The 18,940-nt window shown below is 42.4% G+C and overlaps 1 protein-coding gene across 1 annotated transcript; it reads left to right on the forward strand.

Moving 5' to 3' along the window:
* Nucleotides 1–13,464: 13,464 nt before the first annotated feature.
* On the forward strand, nt 13,465–16,582 carry SOWAHB (sosondowah ankyrin repeat domain family member B). The gene has a single exon (XM_070756539.1). The coding sequence runs from the start codon at nt 13,624–13,626 to the stop codon at nt 15,772–15,774; it is 2,151 nt and encodes a 716-aa protein (XP_070612640.1). The 5' UTR covers nt 13,465–13,623; the 3' UTR covers nt 15,775–16,582.
* Nucleotides 16,583–18,940: the final 2,358 nt, after the last annotated feature.

The raw sequence follows: 18,940 nt of genomic DNA on the forward strand, positions 1-18,940 counted from the left end.
CTGTTGCCCTAGCTCAGCTGCAACGTGCATGTGTGTACCGGCCAGCTGATTTTTGGCTCACACAGAGGCTCTGGGAGGGCGTTTTTGGCTTCCAGAGAGCCTCAGGGGGACGAGGGAGGTGTTTTTACCCTCACCCAGCTCCAGGGAAGCTTTTGGAGCCTGGGGAGGGTGAAACATGAGCCTACTGGGCCCACCAGAAGTTGGGAAACAGTCTGTTTCTGGCCACCAGAGGGCATCAAGGAGGCGGGGAAAGCTGTTTTCGCCCTCCCCATTCATTGAATTATGGGTGTCGGCACTCCTACATGCACGATAGCACGCAGGCACACTCTTTTGGCACCCGAGGGGGAAAAAAGGTTCGCCATCACTGCCCTGGACCTTTAGGGGGCAACAGAAAGATGTAATCCAGATTATTTTGCAGCTTTGGCACAGTAAATTGGCAGAATCGAGAGTCCTTGGAGAGGGGCGGCATACAAATCTAATAAATTATTATTATTATTATTATTATTATTATTATTATTATTATTATTATTATCTTTATTATCTTTATTATTATTATTATCTTTATTATTATTATTATCTTTATTATTATTATTATCTTTATTATTATTATTATCTTTATTATTATTATTATTATTAATAATAATAATAATAATAATAACAATAATAATAATAATCCAAGGAATTGCTCTGGGCTGTTCATATAAATCAAAAACGTCTTGCAGCCAGCAGATGGTGCACTTGCAACAGGCAGGTGGAGTCATCATCACACTTCAGCTTAAGACTGTATGGCTGTCACTTGTTGCTTGTGTCCTTAAGATTTTTATTAATATTGATTGTTTCCTCATTGCTTATTTGACCCCTATCACAATCACTAAGTGTTGGACCTCCTGATTCTTGACAAATGTATTTTTTTTCTTTCATGTACATTGAGAGCATACGCTATTCTATTCTATTCTATTCTATTCTACTCTACTCTACCCTACTCTACTCTACTCTACTCTATTATTATTTTGTATTTCTATACCTTTATTGTCGCTGAAAGAAAGGGCTAATTAACCAGCTGAGCCTTAGCAGGTTCTGCTAAGCGTGTTCACCTTCTTAGTTTGCTAATAATAATGATGATGAGGATGAGGATGAGGATGATAACAACAACAACAACAACACACCAGACATCCTGATTGTGGAGAAAAAGAAAGAATGGATCATCGACATCGCAATCCCAGGAGACAATAGAATTGAGGAGAAGCAGCTAGAGAGATTAGTGAAATACGAAGATCTAAAAATCGAGCTGCAACGACTCTGGCATAAGCCCGTGAAAGTGGTCCCAGTGGTACTTTGCACACTGGGCGCAGTGCCAAAGGATCTCAGTGGACATTTGAAAACCATTGGAATTGACAAAAACTCCATCTGTCAGTTGCAAAAGGCCGCTTTACTGGGATCGGCAAACATTCTTCAACATCTTGAATCTCCAATGACCTATGCTAGGGTCCTCTTTGTAGACTTCAGTTCAGCATTCAACACCATCATACCGGACATTCTCTTAACTAAATCAGCTAGCAGTACCTGAACACACTTGTAAGTGGATCACAAGCTTCCTAACAGACAGGAAGCAGCAAGTGAAGCTAGGAAAAATCACATCAGATACATGTACAATTAGCACAGGTGCCCCCCCAAGGCTGTGTACTCTCACCACTTCTCTTCTCTCTATACACTATGGATAGACAATGATGAATCCACATACAGACGGGAGGTTGTTGAACAACTATCCTTGTGGTGTGATCAGGACAATCTAGAACTGAACACACTCAAAACCGTAGAAATGGTGGTAGACTTTAGGAGAAACCCTTCCACCTCTCACAATACTAGACAACACAGTATCAACAGTAGAGACCTTCAAATTTCTAGGTTCTATCATATCTCAAGACCTAAAATGGTCACCTAACATCAAAAACATCTTCCACTTAGGACCGTATGGTTGTAACTTGTTGTATCCTAAGATTTTTATTAATATTGATTGTTTCTTCATTGCTTATTTGACCCCTATGTTGTACCACATGATTCTTGACAAATGTATCTTTTTCTTTTATGTACGCTGAGAGCATCTGCACCAAGACAAATTCCTTGTGTGTCCAATCACACTTGGCCAATAAAATTCTATTCTATTCTACTCTACTCTACTCTACTCTACTCTACTCTACTCTATTCTATCAGATCTTTCCCGGAATAAATGTTTCCACTGTTCCTTACAATTGCATGTTATCAGCAAAACCAAAAACGCAATCTGCAAATTCAATGCAGAGGTATTTTTTTTAAAAAATGAAGGGACACTATTCCAAAATATACCAGATTTTTAAAAAACCACAAATATATTTTTATGTGGAATAAGAGTTGTAGAAATATTATTTGTGGCCTTCCTTGCATTCTTTTTTTTTTTAAATAAAAAGGTTTTTTTTATCTGTAACACATTTGAAACAAACAAACATAAAAAGAAACAGAAAGAAAAACATGGACATGACATGCAATTCCAGCTTACATGTTTTCACCGAGTTACGGTATTTCTCTATGTAATTATTGGGTTTTGTCCCTATACGTATATATCTCTATTTTATTTACATTGTTCATTCCATTTTTCTCCTTTGATCATATAGAAAATCTATCTAACTCTAAATTATTATTATTATTTACTAAAGATATATATATAGAGAATTTTTAATTAACTATATGGTACAATATTAAAATTTAGATAAAAGATTTTATTATTCTTTGCATTGATGTAATGTAACCTTTTATAGTAAGGGAGAGGAAGATTTTTTATTTAGATTTTAAAGAATTGATAATGTTGTATAAAATTAATAGAACATTTTAGACGAGGAGGGATAAGAGCCTCCATTGAGGGAGTAATAAGAAAAGAAACATTTATATATGATTGATTTTAAGCATTGTTGTTATGTTTCTAACTACCGGTATATATTGTTTTACTTTATGGTGGAGAAAATAAAAAATCTTATACTGAAAAAAAAAATTATCACTTATACTGTATTATAATCCCAACATTCCTCTTAAATTTCCACCAGTCGTATAATTTGTCCCAGATTTCATAAAATTCTGATTCATTTTTATCTTTTAATGACATTGTAAGTCTGTGCATTCCCGCATAAGACAGTATTTTGTATAGTATCTTATAGGTCTGTGATGCACTTACCCACCCTCTAGACAGCCTCGGATATACTTTATAGGAACTGTTCGGTTGTAAATACTGGTGTTTTGAACATGTTTTTAAGCCCTTTTGGAATTTTTGCATCATAAAGCAGATTGCAAATGCTTACAGAATGTTCTTGAACGTGCCTGGGTAAATATTAGCAACGGCCACCTGGCTCAATGGTGAACATCGCAAATGTGGCTTGTTGTAGCGTATTTAGCAAAGCATGTCACATTTAAACAGCGCAGGGAGTCATCTGCAGATCTTGATGGAGAATTATATGTCGGAAATTACTCTTGTACAGAGTTCTTCACACCTCAGGGCATCTTCCTAGTACAGGTAGCCCTCAACTTACAACCGTTCTTTTAGTTACTGACCGAAGTTACCATACCTGTCGGAGCCCATCAATGTGTGGGATCTAATTATATTAGTCTTTTCAACCCTTGGAAAAAATATTCATTCTCTAGGAATTAAGCAGGATATAAATTTTAATAACAAAGACTACAATATATTAATCTTGCTGGGAGGCTTAATTTTGCATTGTTTCTTTTATTGCTGTTGTTATTTGAATATTCATTTTATTCTTAACTCTGTATCTTATTCAATGTTTTAAAACCTCTTTTTATGAATCATCCCAACCAGCTGTTTTAAATACAAATTGCTTCAAGAGGTTTTTGATGGGAAGCATTAAAGGTATTTTAAATAAATACATAAAGAAGCCCATTAAGTAATCATGTGGGTTTTTAACTTAGCAGATTACCTGCGCTGTGATTCAGAATGATATGTGAATTGAGCAAATTGTTGAATCAATAGTTAAACAGACTATGGTATTGCAGGGTGTGTAAATCCAGTGTAATCTACCTGCTTAAGTGTTGTTTGCCTTGAGTGTCAGGAAAACTTTGTTCAGACACAGGTAGATGGGCTTCTGATTAGGTGTACCCTATTGTAGATTTTAAACAGAGTAGGGTCTTATCCATTTTAGCTTATGAGCTCTATTACCAACACACCATTCCTCCAGTCTAAACCTTATTTGTTTGTTTGTTTGTTTGTTTGTTTGTTTGTTTGTTTGTTTGTTTACTTACTTACTTACTTACTTTTCTGTCTGGGTCCCCCCAGACGCCAACACCAACCAAAAGGAGTAGCCAGACACACTGGTAAAAAGCAAAGGCAGTTTATATAATTGAAAGCAAACACAGGTAACAAAAACTGTTCTTACAGACAGGAACACTATGAAGCTTCACAGAGGTTTCACGAAGGCCAGGCAATAAAACAGGATTCTTGCTGGCAAAAACAACGCTGGAGATAATAAAACCCATGCCTCCCCCAAGTCTTCCAGACTTCTAGGCCACAAGCCAAGATCAGAGACGCCAAGAATCGAAGCAAGGTCACAGGACTCCCAGTTGATAACTCTCCACAAGACTGTAAGGGCGGGCCTGCCTTTTCAACCCTGCTGAGGAGAACCACACCCAAAACCAGCTGTTGCCAATTCAGGGATGGAAATACCTTTCTAATTGGCCCCGTCTTTGAGCTGCACGTCGCTGCCTCATGTCTATTATAGCCTGTGCGTCTTCATCCAATGAATCCAGGCTACTAGCTGGGGAGAGCCCCCCCCCAGGGGGGTCTCAGGCTGCTCTCCCTCCTCCTCTTCCTGACGTTCCTCTCCCCTGTCTGCCTGGTCCTCCCCCTCCTGTTCACTGTCCTCCTCCTCTGGGCATGGATCCGGCAGAGCTCCAGCCGGTCCCTGAGGAGCCTCAGGCTGAATCACAACACTTACTTACTTACTTACCTACTTACTTATTTATTTATTTATTAGATTTTTATGCCGCCTTTCTCCTTAGACTCAGGGCGGCTTACAACATGTTAGCAATAGCACTTTTCAACAGAGCCAGCCTATTGCCCCCACAATCTGGGTCTTCATTTGACCCACCTCGGAAAGATGGAAAGCTGAGTCAACCTTGAGCCGGTGATGAGATTTGAACCGCTGACCTACAGATCTACAGTCAGCTTCAGTGGCCTGCAGTACAGCACTCTACCTGCTGCGCCACCCCAGCTCAGTTTAATTTGCAAACATGCAAATTAAATGTTGGTTTAGGTTCCGCTAATCTAAATATGTCATTGTTTTAAAGAAAACATTCCACCCTTCCCCTGCTAATTTCAGCATATGCTTATTCCTTATCCTGTGGTGAGAGAAGAATTAAGTATCACTTAACAGATTTATGGACTTAAGTGTTGACAAAGTGCAACGGCACACCGGTCGCACCCTTGCGTTTCCAATCCATTTATAAACAAGTTTTGAAAGGACCGGTTGGGATAATGCCCAAATCTTTAGCATCGTTCCAAACTTTCAGTTAGATATCCTTGCTTGCTTGCTTTATCTATCTGTCTGTCTGTCTGTCCATCCGTCTGTCCGTCCATCCCTCCATCCATCCATCTAGGGGCGAGGGGCGAGTACAAGTGCACTAGGGTGCCTTCCGTCCCCTGTCCTATTGCTCTCCTATATCTCCTATTCCTTTCTTCTATTCCTATATCTTTTCTTCTATTATTTCATTGATATGTTCTATTCCTATATCTTCTTTTCTTTTCTTTCTTAGATATATTTTACTATGAGTATCTCCCCTATAACCTTCATAATGTATTTTACTATGTGTGTGTGTGTGTGTGTGATGTTCCTTCAATATACCAGGGTGATTGGACACAAAATGTAACCCTTCCCTGGTACAGAGCTGAAGGGATTGGATACTGTAGCCTAGAGGATAATTCTCTGCCTTACAAGGCAAAGGTTGCAGGTTCAAGTCCCAGTGGGTATGGCTAGCTGATGAGGCCAAAATAAGGCCGAAATAGATCTATCCTAGTCTCCCTTAATTTTCAAATTCAGCTTAAACATGTGACACATATAGATAGAATTGTCGGCTATCAATAAAAATTAACTGCCTTGGAAATGGCCCTGGGTTGGGCCGAGAGGCAAAAAAGGAGCTGTGATGTTCCTTCAATATACCAGGGTGATTCGACACAAAATGTAACCCTTCCCTGGTACAGAGCTGAAGGGATTGGATACTGTAGCCTAGAGGATAATTCTCTGCCTTACAAGGCAAAGGTTGCAGGTTCAAGTCCCAGTGGGTATGGCTAGCTGATGAGGCCAAAATAAGGCCGAAATAGATCTATCCTAGTCTCCCTTAATTTTCAAATTCAGCTTAAACATGTGACATATATATATATGTGTGTGTGTGTGTGTGTGTGTGTGTGTGTGTTTTCGTAGATTTTCACGGGTACAGGTATGACGGTTTTGGTATATTCGGGTTTCTTCCCGTGTAGGATTTGGAAGAAGGACAGAAACACCAGCCTGAAGATGACGAGTGAGACCTCGTCGAAACGTCGCCAGAAATTTCCAAATCCTACACGGGAAGAAACCCGAATATACCAAAACTGCCATATATATATATATACCCACTAAAACTCTCATTGTGTATTGGACAAAATAAATAAAATAAATAAAATAAATAAAATAAATAAAATAAATAAAATAAATAAAATAAATAAAATAAATAAAATAAATAAAATAAATAAAATAAATAAAATAAATAAAATAAATAAAATAAATAAAATAAATAAAATAAATAAAATAAATAAAATAAAATAAAATAAATCTATCTATCTATCTATCTATCTATCTATCTATCGATCTATCTATCTATCTATCTATTTCCTGCCGTTATTACTTTTATAAATAACTCAAGGCAGTGGTAAACATGCTGTACCTAATACACCTTCTTCCTCCTACCTTTCTCCACATCAACAACCCTGTAAGGTGGGTTGAGAAGATAGAACGTGACTGGCCCAAAATCATCCAATCATCTTCCATGCCTAAGGTAGGACTAGAACTCATAGCTTCCTCTTGGTCGAAACTCAGCCACTCAGCTTTCATGGTTGAGGCAGGACCAGAACTTATTGTCTCGTAGTTATCAGTTGGCTTTCATGTTTAAGGCGGGATTAGAACTCACAGCCTGCTGGTGATTGGCTCAAACTCAGCCGCCTAGCTTTCGCGCCTAGGGTGGGACTAGAACTTGGTGATTGGCCCAAATTCACCAGTTGCCTTTCAAGCCAAAAGGAGAGCTAGTATTCACAGTCTTTTAGTTTCTAACCTTGTACCTTAACCACTAGACTCATTGTGGCTTGTTACGGGTTCATCCATCCCACTTAATCTTAATTTTTTTCAGTTTTCACTCTGTGCTAAATGTTGAAGAGCAGACGATTTGAGCCGCTCAGGATCGAACTGTTGGAAGTGAGCTGAGTTAGCCTGCAATGCTGCCTTCTAACCACTGTGATCAAAACAAAAGGAGATTGGTATATCATAAACACCTATCAAAAGGTAAACATGAAATTGATTCTATTTTCAGCCTCTGTACTTCTGTATTTTTTGCATTAGCCAGCAACTAAATTTGTAAGTGCCGAAGCTTTCATTCATTATTAAGGCTACTTACTCAGAGATGGTTCCAGAAATTGGAAGGTTGCTTTGGTCCTCCACTAGAAATAAGGGAGGAGGTCAGGCTTCGATCCCGAGTCTTTATGGCAATTATAAATCCTAGCAGAGCCCAGGAATGTAAGCACTTAAGCAAAGGAAACAAGCTTCCTCGGATGCCAAAGTTCTGAGCAGACAAATCCAAGATCCAAAAAAATCAAAGTTAATTACACCATGCCAAAGGTCAATCAAGGAATCGGAAGCAGCAGAGATTCAGAAAATCAAGTTTGAGGTCAGAGCTAAGTAGGATGTGTGATTTGCCCAAAGAAGCTTGACTCCCAAGTCTTATTTAAAAGATAAGAGTCTTGGCGGACAATCAACTACACATGAGCCAACAATGTGCAGCAGCAGCTAAAAAAGCCAACACAATCCTAAGCTGCATCAAGAGGGGAATACACTCCAAGACCAGGGAAGTCTTAATACCACTCTACTAGGCCCTGGTCCGACCACACCTGGAGTCACCACACTTCAAAAGAGACATTGAAACTCTGGAGAAGGTGCAAAAAAGAGCAACCAAGATGGATTAAGGGATTGGAAACCAAGACTTACGAAGAGAGACTGAGGGAACTGGGCATGGATAGCCTAGAGAAAAGGAGGGCCAGAGCGGACATGATAGCAGTCTACAAGTATACGAGGGGATGTCACAGAGAGGAGGGGATCACTTTATTCTTCAGGGCACCAGAGGGTCGGACGAGGAACAACGGCTGGAAGCTGACCAAGGAGAGATTCAACATGGAGATAAGGAGGAACTTCCTGATGGTCAGGACGATCAGGAAGGGAACAACCTACGAGCAAACGTTGTGAACTCCAACACTCTGGACATTTTTAAGATAAGATTGAACTGCCACTTGACTGGTGTACTATAGGGTTCCTGCTTGGGCAGGGGGTTGAACTCGATGGCTTTCATGGTCCCTTTCAACTCTAACAATAAATAAGTTTAAGTTTAAGTTTAATCAGATTTGTATGCCGCCCCTCTCCGCAGACTCGGGGCGGCTCACAGCAACAGCAACACAATGTACAACAAATCCAATATTTAAATTAATTTTAAAAACCCCACAAGTTAAAACCAATCATACACACTAGTGTACCATACATAAATTTTATAAGCCTAGGGAGAAGGAACATGTCAATTCCCCCATGCCTGACAACAGAGGTGGGTTTTAAGGAGCTTACGAAAGGCTAGGAGGGTGGGGGCAACTCTGATATCTGGGGGGAGTTGGTTCCAAAGGGTCGGGGCCGCCACAGAGAAGGCTCTTCCCCTAGGCCCCGCCAACCGACATTGTTTAGTTGACGGGACCTGGAGAAGGCCAACTCTGTGGGACCTAACTGGTCGCTGGGATTCGTGTGGCAGAAGGCGGTCCCGGAGATATTCTGGTCCAGTGCCATGAAGGGCTTTATAGGTCATAACCAACACTTTGAATTGTGACCGGAAACTGATTGGCAACCAGTGCAGACTGCGGAGTGTTGGTGTGACATGGGCGAATTTAGGAACGCCCATGATAGCTCTCGCAGCTGCATTCTGCACGATCTGAAGTTTCCGAACACTTTTCAAAGGTAGCCCCATGTAGAGAGCATTACAGTAGTCGAGCCTCGAGGTGATGAGGGCATGAGTGACTGTGAGCAGTGACTCCCGGTCCAAATAGGGCCGCAACTGGTGCACCAGGCGAACCTGGGCAAACGCCCCCCCCTGTCCTATTGCTCTCCTATATCTCCTATACCTTCCTTCTATTCCTATGTCTCCTCTTCTATTCTTTCATTGATATGTTCTATTACTATATCTTCTTTTCTATTCTTTCATAGATATATTTTACTATGAGTATCTCCTCTATAACCTTCATCATGTATTTTACTATGTGTATACACGTTTGAAAATTCAAAACAATGTTCTTTATACCAAAAATGCAAATAAACAGAGCACCCTTTTTTTATAGCAAAGAGCACTTGTCTCCAAACAAATTTGTAATTTGTACAAGTCCCTTATCAGTTCTGTGATACTTAGCTTGCAGCTATGAGGCAATTCACAGTCCTTCTTCTTTCACAAAGTGAAACACACTTTGCTCTGGTTTAGTTTCAAAGCGGGGAAAAATCAGCACACAAAGATCAAAGTCAGCAAAGCAGTCATGAAACACAAGGATCAGATAATCCTCCACAATGGCCAAACCTACAGGCTGCTAGCTTCGTGTTGCTGTAAATATGGAATGTTTGTAACTGCCAATTCTTCCTTATATATAGTGTTGGGGGTGGAGATTTGGTTTGAATGTAGCAAATAGATTGGGTGACTATGTTTTAGTGATTTGATTGGTTGGTGGAATCACACTTACTTGAAAGATTGATATGGTGATTATTCTGATATGTTTTTTTGTTTAAGGCTGGTTTCCAAATCTCTGGTAGGCGGGACGTATCATCTCTTTTATTCATGAATAGGGGGCGTTTCTCAATCTCTATAGCTTCTCTAGTAATTCTTCTGTATAAATTTTCTGTTTTGGAAAGTAATTTAGTTTTTTCAAAGTCAATTTCGTGCCCTGTTTTTTTAATGTGCTGGACAAGGGAGGAAGTCTTTTCTTCTTTTTTAACTGCATTCTCATGTTCTGCAATGCGTTGGCTCACTCTTCGATTGGTTTGTCCAATGTATGTGGCTGCACATGTTTTGCAAGGGATTTCATAGATTCCTTGGTGTTCTAGTCGGATTTTATCTTTTGGGTTCCTTAGGATGTTCGATATATATATATATATACCCACTAAAACTCTCGTGTATTGGACAAAATAAATAAATAAAATAAAAATAAAAACCCTCTCCTCTCCTTTCATTAGAACTGCAGTGGGCAAGTGAGCAAGCAATAGCACTGACATTGGAAAATGCTTCTACAAGCAAGAAAATGCAAACACCAGTAAGGGGAAAACCTATCAGCAGCCAGAGCAAACAGGTTTAAAGAGGAACAGGCAGGAGATGGCCTTCTGCCTACCTTTGAGGGCACTGGGGGAAGGGGCAATATAACATAAGCATTGTGTAGCATGACAGTGACTTATGCGTTTTCCTCCCACCAGCCGCATATAAAATGGAAATGTCTCCCTAAGGTCAAACTTGACTCAGAATGACTTCATGGCCGTGCCTTCACTTCGGTAACCACCAGGAAGTGGTTTGGCAAGTAAGTGCCTTTTCCCAGATTGCTAGCATAAAACTCACAGCTAGCACTAGTGTAAAACCTTATCGGTTGCAGCTAGAATGGAATCTTTTAATAGCTTGGGGTCAGTTATGCTATCTCTGCAGGCAGGTCCCTCCTAAAACCTTTTTAAAAAGATTCCTCAAATTCCTTTCTAGTTCTTCCCATCGTCATGGAATGCAATGGAATGGAATGGAATGGAATAGAATTAGAAATGAATAAAATAGAAATAGAATAGAAATAGAGATAGAAATGGATAAAATAGAAAAGAATTGGAAAGAATGGAATAGAATAGAATTAGAAAGAAAAGAAATAGACTAGAAAAAGAAAGGAATAAAATGGAATAGAATTAGAAAGAATGGAATGGAAAGGAATAGAATTAGAAAGAATAGAAAAAGACTAGAAAAAGAAATGAATAAAATGGAATAGAGTTAGAAAGAATGGAATGGAATAGAATTAGAAAGAATAGAAATAGACTAGAAAAAGAAATGAATAAAATGGAATAGAGTTAGAAAGAATGGAATGGAATAGAATTAGAAAGAATAGAAATAGACTAGAAAAAGAAATGAATAAAATGGAATAGAATTAGAAAGAATGGAATGGAAAGGAATAGAAATAGAAAGAATAGAAATAGACTAGAAAAAGAAATAAATAAAATGGAATAGAGTTAGAAAGAATGGAATGGAATAGAATTAGAAAGAATAGAAATAGACTAGAAAAAGAAATGAATAAAATGGAATAGAATTAGAAAGAATGGAATGGAAAGGAATAGAAATAGAAAGAATAGAAAAAGACTAGAAAAAGAAATGAATAAAATGGAATAGAGTTAGAAAGAATGGAATGGAATAGAATTAGAAAGAATAGAAATAGACTAGAAAAAGAAATGAATAAAATGGAATAGAGTTAGAAAGAATGGAATGGAATAGAATTAGAAAGAATAGAAATAGACTAGAAAAAGAAATGAATAAAATGGAATAGAATTAGAAAGAATGGAATGGAAAGGAATAGAAATAGAAAGAATAGAAATAGACTAGAAAAAGAAATAAATAAAATGGAATAGAGTTAGAAAGAATGGAATGGAAAGGAATAGAAATAGAAAGAATAGAAAAAGACTAGAAAAAGAAATGAATAAAATGGAATAGAATTAGAAAGAATGGAATTGAATAGAATTAGAAAGAATAGACTAGAAATAGAAATGAATAAAATAGAATAGAATTAGAATAGAATTAGAAAGAATTGAAGGGGAGGGAATGGAATGGAAGGGAAGGGAAGGGAAGGGAAGGGAAGGGAAGGGAAGGGAAGGGAAGAGAAGAGAAGAGAAGAGAAGAGAAGAGAAGAGAAGAGAAGAGAAGAGAAGAGAAGAGAAGATTTGGAAGGGATCTTGGAGGTCTTCTAGTCCAACCCCCTGCTTAGGCAGGAAACCCTACACCACATCAGACAGATGGTTATCCAACACCTTCTTAAAAACTTCCAGTGTTGGAGCATTCACAAGTTCTGGAGGCAAGGTGTTCCACGGATCAACCGTTCTGACTGTCAGGAAATTTATCCTTAGTTCTAAGTTGCTTCTCCCCTTGTTTAGTTTCCACCCATTGCTTCTTGTCCTACCCTCAGGTTCTCTGGAGACTAGCTTGACACCCTCTTCTTTATGGCAGCCCCTCAAATACTGGAAGACTGCTCTCGTGTCTCCCCTGGTCCTTCTTTTCATGAAACTAGCCATGCCCAGTCTTAGACGCTTGGGAAGTGTTCGAGTTGTGATATTGCAACCCGAAATCCAGCATATCAATCTCGTTTGCTGTGTAAATCATCATCATCATCATCTTCGCAGTAGAATAGAATAGAATAGACTAGAATAGGATGGGATGGGATGGAAATAGAATGGAATGGGATGGGATGGAATGGAAATAGAATGGGATGGGATGGGATGGAAATGGAATGGAATGGAAATAGAATAGGATGGGATGGGATGGAAATAGAATGGAATGGGATGGGATGGAAATGGAATGGAATGGAAATAGAATAGAATAGGATGGGATGGGATGGGATGGGAAGGGATGGGATGGAAATAGAATGGAATGGGATGGGATGGGATGGGATGGAAATAGAATGGAATGGAATGGGATGGGATGGAAATAGAATGGGATGGGAAGGGATGGGATGGAAATAGAATGGGATGGAATGGAAATAGAATGGAAATAGAATGGAATGGGATGGAAATAGAATGGAATGGAATGGAAATAGAATGGGATGGGATGGGATCGAAATAGAATTGAATGGAATAGAATAGAATAGAATAGAATGGAATGGAAATAGAATGGAATGGTATGGGATGGGATAGAATAGAAATTCTTTATTGGCCAAGTGTGATTGGACACACACGGAATTTGTCTTGGTGCCTATGCTCTCAGTGTCCATGAAAGAAAAAGATACATTTGTCAAGAATCATGAGGTACAAAGTGGCGGGGAAAACAAAAATTTCCCCTCACGGGGCAGCGCGCCCTTTTCCTGACAGGAGCGGAGGAGGCGGGGCCGCAGCGCGGGAGGGGCGGGGCGCGGCGCCGAGGTGAGGAAGTGGGCGGAGCCCCGAAAGAGAGCAGGTGAAACCCGCGCCGGGGCTGAAGTTCGCTCAGAAGCTGCCGGGCGGGAGGCGGGCGCGGCCGGTTTCTGTTTCGGGGACGGGGCGGGCGTGGCCGTCGGGGCGAAGAGGCGCCCCGGGCGGGATGGCTTGAAGGTGGAGGCGGAGGAGAGCCATGGCGCGGGAGCTGAGCCAAGCCGAGCTGCTGGACTTCCTCTGCCAGGCCGGCGGCCGGGTGGCCAACGCGGCTCTGCTGGGCCACTTCAAGGGCTTCTTGCGCGACCCCCGGGCGGACCCGGCCCAGCTCCAGCAGCGCCGCCAGCTCTTCAAGGGCTTCGTCAACTCCGTGGCCACCGTCAGCCAGGACGGGCCCGGCGCCGCCACCTACGTGGTGCTCAAGAAACGGTACCGGGACCTGATCGGGGAGGAGCCCGGCCGCGGCCCGTGGCCTGAACCGCCTCCGCGGGCTCCGGACGCCCGATGTAAGGGGGATCGCGCTGGGATTGAAAGCCCCGAATCGGCGGCGGGACGGAAGAAGGTCGGCAGGTGCCCGGGTGACATACCTGGCGTCGGATCTCGGCCTCCGGGAAGAGAGAAGGCGGCTCCCCGGCGGCCCCTGGATGAGCCAACCAGCCCGGATCCGTCCCTCCTGCTGGAAAAGGCCCGTCGGTCCAACGGCCTCAGTTTACCGGTCAGAGAAATGGGCCCGCTTCCAAAAGCCGCCAGCGTCCATCAAAGGATCCGGGATTGGATCGTGACCCATCATGCGCCTTCCCGCGACTCTCCCTTTCAACCCATGGGAGCGGAAGAAGAATTCTGCCCCGTCCCGGCTTGGTTTCAAAGCTCGGATCGGAGCCGTCCTTGTGGGTCGTTGGATTTCGAACCCGGGTCCCAGTCGTCAGAAGGCATCATGACCTATCATGCGCCTTCCCGCGAGCATCCCTATCAACTTCTGGGAGTGGGAGAAGAATTCTGCCCTGTCCCAACCTGGTCTCAAAGCTCGGACCAGAGCCGTCCTTGTAGGTCGTTGGATTTCGAACCCGGGTCCCAGTCGTCAGAAGGGATCGTGACCCATCATGCACCTTCCCGCGAGCGTCCCTACCAACTCCTGGGAGCAGGAGAAGAATTCTGCCCTGTCCCAGCCTGGTCTCAAAGCTCGGACCAGAGCCGTCCTTGCGGGTCGTTGGATTTCGCACCAGGGTCCGAGTCGTCAGAAGGCTGGCGGGATTCTCCTCCTGTGCCCGTCTTCCGCAGCATCCGATGCCGCCTTTCCTTGCAGGATTTGGAAGACCACCTGGAGCAGGAGAGCTCGGTCAGCGAAGGAGGGAGCAGCGGCGAGAGCGGCCACCATCCGAGGGAAATGGACAAAGCGGGCAGGACGAACGGCTATGTTCGAAACCCAGCCGGGCATGAGGGCACACTCGGGGGTGGCCCCCACAGCAATGACCTAGGGGAGATGATGATGCCCCTGCTCCAAGACCACAAGCCCCCTCCTCACGTCGCTTTGCTGCACCGGATTGTCGGCAGAGCCACCACCAAGAACCAAACGGAAAGCAGCGATCTGTCGAAGCCGGTCGCGAGAAAAACGGGCAGGCTGCCACCCTCCAATCTGGATGCCCCCTTAAGCCCCAGGTTGGTACCCAGACAAAGACTCGTGGCAAAGGCCCCGTTGGCGGTAAAACTGGCCCCTAACCCTGACGGGCCTTCCGCTGAGCACAGGTCTTCCTCGGTGCCCTTGGAAAGTCGAGAACACACCTGGCTGGTGAAAATTGCCACGGGGTCCTGGATGCAGGTCCGGGCCTTGTTCCACGAAGACCCAAACTTGGCGCTCCACAGGGATTTCGTCTCCGGCTTCACGGTGCTTCACTGGTTGGCCAAACACGGGAACGTCCAAGTTCTGCAGGACGTCATCACCGGCGCGCAGGAGGCCGAGATTGTCTTGGATGTGAACGTCCGGTCCGGTTGTGGCTACACACCGTTGCACTTGGCGGCTATCCACAGTCACTCCCTGGTCATGAAAATCCTGGTGCAGAAACTCCAGTGTCGGACACATATTCGGGACAGCAGCGGCAAGAAAGCGTGGCAGTATTTGAACGCCAACGCCTCGGGGGAAATCTGGCAGCTTTTGGGGGGCCCGCGAGGCAGGACCATCTTCCCGACTCACCCCATCGCCAAACCGTCCGCCGTCTCGTCTTCCTCGACCTCCCTGGCCCGGAAAGTGAGCAGAAAACCCTCCCTTGCAAATTACTTGAAACCTCAACTCATGAAACGGAAAAAGGGGTGCCATTGTTCTGTTTTGCAAGAGATCGAGGAATACAGTGATTAACCACCCTGGGGTTTTTTTTTGACTCCACGACAATGTGGGGATTTTGAACGTTACACGTCTCCAAAGATGTTGTGGGCCCAGCTGGGTTTTTCAGCACGTAAGCTACGTTTGGATGAGAGAGAAAAATTTATTCCTTGAAAGTATTTGGGTTTTAATTTTGGGATGGGGAGAATTGCCTTTAGACATCCCATGCGGAAACTTGGGGTCTGGGGGAAAAATAATGATGGTGAACCTCGAAATAATCGTTGCGTCTCCATTGGCGAGGCATTGGTGCACTTTATAGGTTTTTTCTCTTCCTTGCAAAAACAACTGGGTAAGAGGAACAGTAGTCTCTCTCGAAGGGCGGGTGGGAGGATGATAATCACATTTTTTAAATACGGGTTGGCTTTGAAACATGGGAAGGGTCTTTATTCAAGGACCTTCGAGTTGGATGTTCAGAGAACGGGAGGAGAGACGGTTTTCCTTGGAAACTACAATGTCAGTATTGGGAATGTCGTATATGAAACCCGTAATGCGAGAGAAAGGTGCCGTTCGCGCTGTTTTCTCACCAGCTGCGATGAATATTTTTTTTTTTTTTTACCGTTTGCCTTTGGGGACGTATTAGAGAGAGAGAGAGAGAGACAGGCGGGCTGGAATGTCTTAATTAGGTGGGTTAACCTCATTGCAAAGAGTTTTAGACCTTCAAAGGGAAAAAGCCCAGAGGTTAAAAAGAGACAATGAAACCCAACTGACTTGGGAACTAAAAAGTGATCAAGAGAAACTTGATTGTATTTTATTACTTTGTTAATAAACCTTATTGCTGCTTACAGATTATATGTATATTTTTGCATCGTCGTGTTTACCCTAGAGCAGTGGGTTCCCAAACGTGGGGCCCGATTTGATTTTTAATAGGGGCAATTGGAACCTCGCTTAAACCAAGTTAATGGCTTTTTAGGGCTTCCTATTCACTTTTTGAATAGTAAGAATTATAGGTCATGGATGGGGGAATCAGGATTTTAGAGATGGTTAGGTGGGGCATGGCCAAAAAAAGGTTGGGAACGACTGCTTAAATACATAATAATAATAATAATAATAATAATAATAATAATAATAATAATAATAACAACAACAACAACAACAACAATAATAATAATAACAACAACAACATAATATAACAACAATAATAACAATAATAACAACAACAACAATAATAACAATAATAATAACAACAATAATAATAATAAAATAATAATAATAATAAAATAAAAATAAAAATAAAAATAATAAAAATAATAATAATAATAATAGAGTTTATTATTGGTAATATGGTAAATGATTTAGCTTCACTAGATAAATGGTCAAAGCAATGGAAACTGCAGTTTAATGTTTCCAAATGTAAAATAATGCACTTGGGGAAAAGGAATCCTCAATCTGAGTATTGTATTGGCAGTTCTGTGTTAGCAAAAACTTCAGAAGAGAAAGATTTAGAGGTATTGATTTCTCAAAATGGATGAGCAGTGTGGTCGGGCGGTAGGGAAAGCAAGTAGGATGCTTGGCTGCATAGCTAGAGGTATAACAAGCAGGAAGAGGGAGATTGTGATCCCGCTATATAGAGCGCTGGTGAGACCACATTTGGAATACTGTGTTCAGTTCTGGAGACCTCACCTACAAAAAGATATTGATCAAATTGAACGGGTCCAAAGACGGGCTACAAGAATGGTGGAAGGTCTTAAGCATAAAACGTATCAGGAAAGACTTCATGAACTCAATTTGTATAGTCTGGAGGACAGAAGGAAAAGGGGGGACATGATTGAAACATTTAAATATGTTAAAGCGTTAAATAAGGTTCAGGAGGGAAGTGTTTTTAATAGGAAAGTGAACACAAGAACAAGGGGACACAATCTGAAGTTAGTTGGGGGAAAGATCAAAAGCAACATGAGAAAATATTATTTCACTGAAAGAGTAGTAGATCCTTGGAACAAACTTCCAGCAGACGTGGTTGGTAAATCCACAGTAACTGAATTTAAACATGCCTGGGATAAACATACTGTATATCCATCCTAAGATAAAAATACAGGAAATAGTATAAGGGCAGACTAGATGGACCATGAGGTCTTTTTCTGCCGTCAGTCTTCTATGTTTCTATGAGTTGGAAGGGATCTTGGAGGTCTTCTAGTCCAGCCCCCTGCTTAGGCAAGAAACTCTACACCACGTCAGACAGATGGTTATTCAACATCTTCTTAAAAACTTCTAGTGTTGGAGCATTCACAACCTCTGGAGGCAAGTTGTTCCACTGATTAATTGTTCTAATTGTCAGGAATTTTTTCCTTAGTTCTAAGTTATTTCTCTCCTTGTTTAGTTTCTACCCATTGCTTCTTCTTCTGTCCTCAGGTGCTATGGCGTTTTGGTGCTTTTTGAGCCTGGATATTTTCTTGTGGACGTTTCACTACCCAACTAGGTAACATCATTAGTGCTAGCCACTTGTTTGTCTGTGAACATTCTCAGTCATGGTTGTCCCAAAGGCGCTTTTTCAAAGGGCAACTGGACTTTCTTTTTTCTTGAAGAATGTTGGTTATGACAGAACTGGGGAAGCAGGGACAGAAAAGGTGGGGAGAAGCCTCTGTGGGGCCTCTGTAGGAATCTCTTGGGAGGAAACAGGGCCAGAAAAGGCGGGGAGGAGCCTCTGTGAGGCCTCTCTAGGAATCTCCTGGGTGGAAACAGGGCTGGAAAAGGTGGGGAGGAGCCTCTGTGAGGCCTCTCTAGGAATTTCCTGGGTGGAAACAGGGCTGGAAAAGGTGGGGAGGAGCCTCTGTGAGGCCTCTCTAGGAATCTCCTGGGTGGAAACAGGGCTGGAAAAGGGGAGACGCCTCCATGGGGCCTCTGTAGGAATCTCCTGGGATGAAACAGGGCCAGAAAAGGCAGGGAGAAGCCTCCATGGGGACTCTCTAGGAATCTCCTGGGAGGAAACAGGGCCAGAGAAGGCAGGGAGAAGCCTCCGTGGGGCCTCTCTAGGAATCTCCTGAGATGAAACAGGGCCAGAAAAGGCAGGGAGAAGCCCCCATGGGGCCTCTCTAGGAATCTCCTGGGAGAAAACAGGGCCTCCACCCTCCCTGTGTTTTCCCCAGTCACACGCATTATTTGCTTTTACATTGATTCCTATGGGGAAAATTGCTTCTTCTTACAAACG

The sequence above is a fragment of the Erythrolamprus reginae genome, chromosome 7, assembly GCF_031021105.1.
Source record: "Erythrolamprus reginae isolate rEryReg1 chromosome 7, rEryReg1.hap1, whole genome shotgun sequence".
NCBI lineage: Eukaryota > Metazoa > Chordata > Lepidosauria > Squamata > Dipsadidae > Erythrolamprus > Erythrolamprus reginae.

Excerpts from the sequence above, each read along its gene's own strand:
- SOWAHB (XM_070756539.1), top strand. The coding sequence starts at position 13,624 with ATGGCGCGGGAGCTGAGCCAAGCCGAGCTGCTGGACTTCCTCTGCCAG.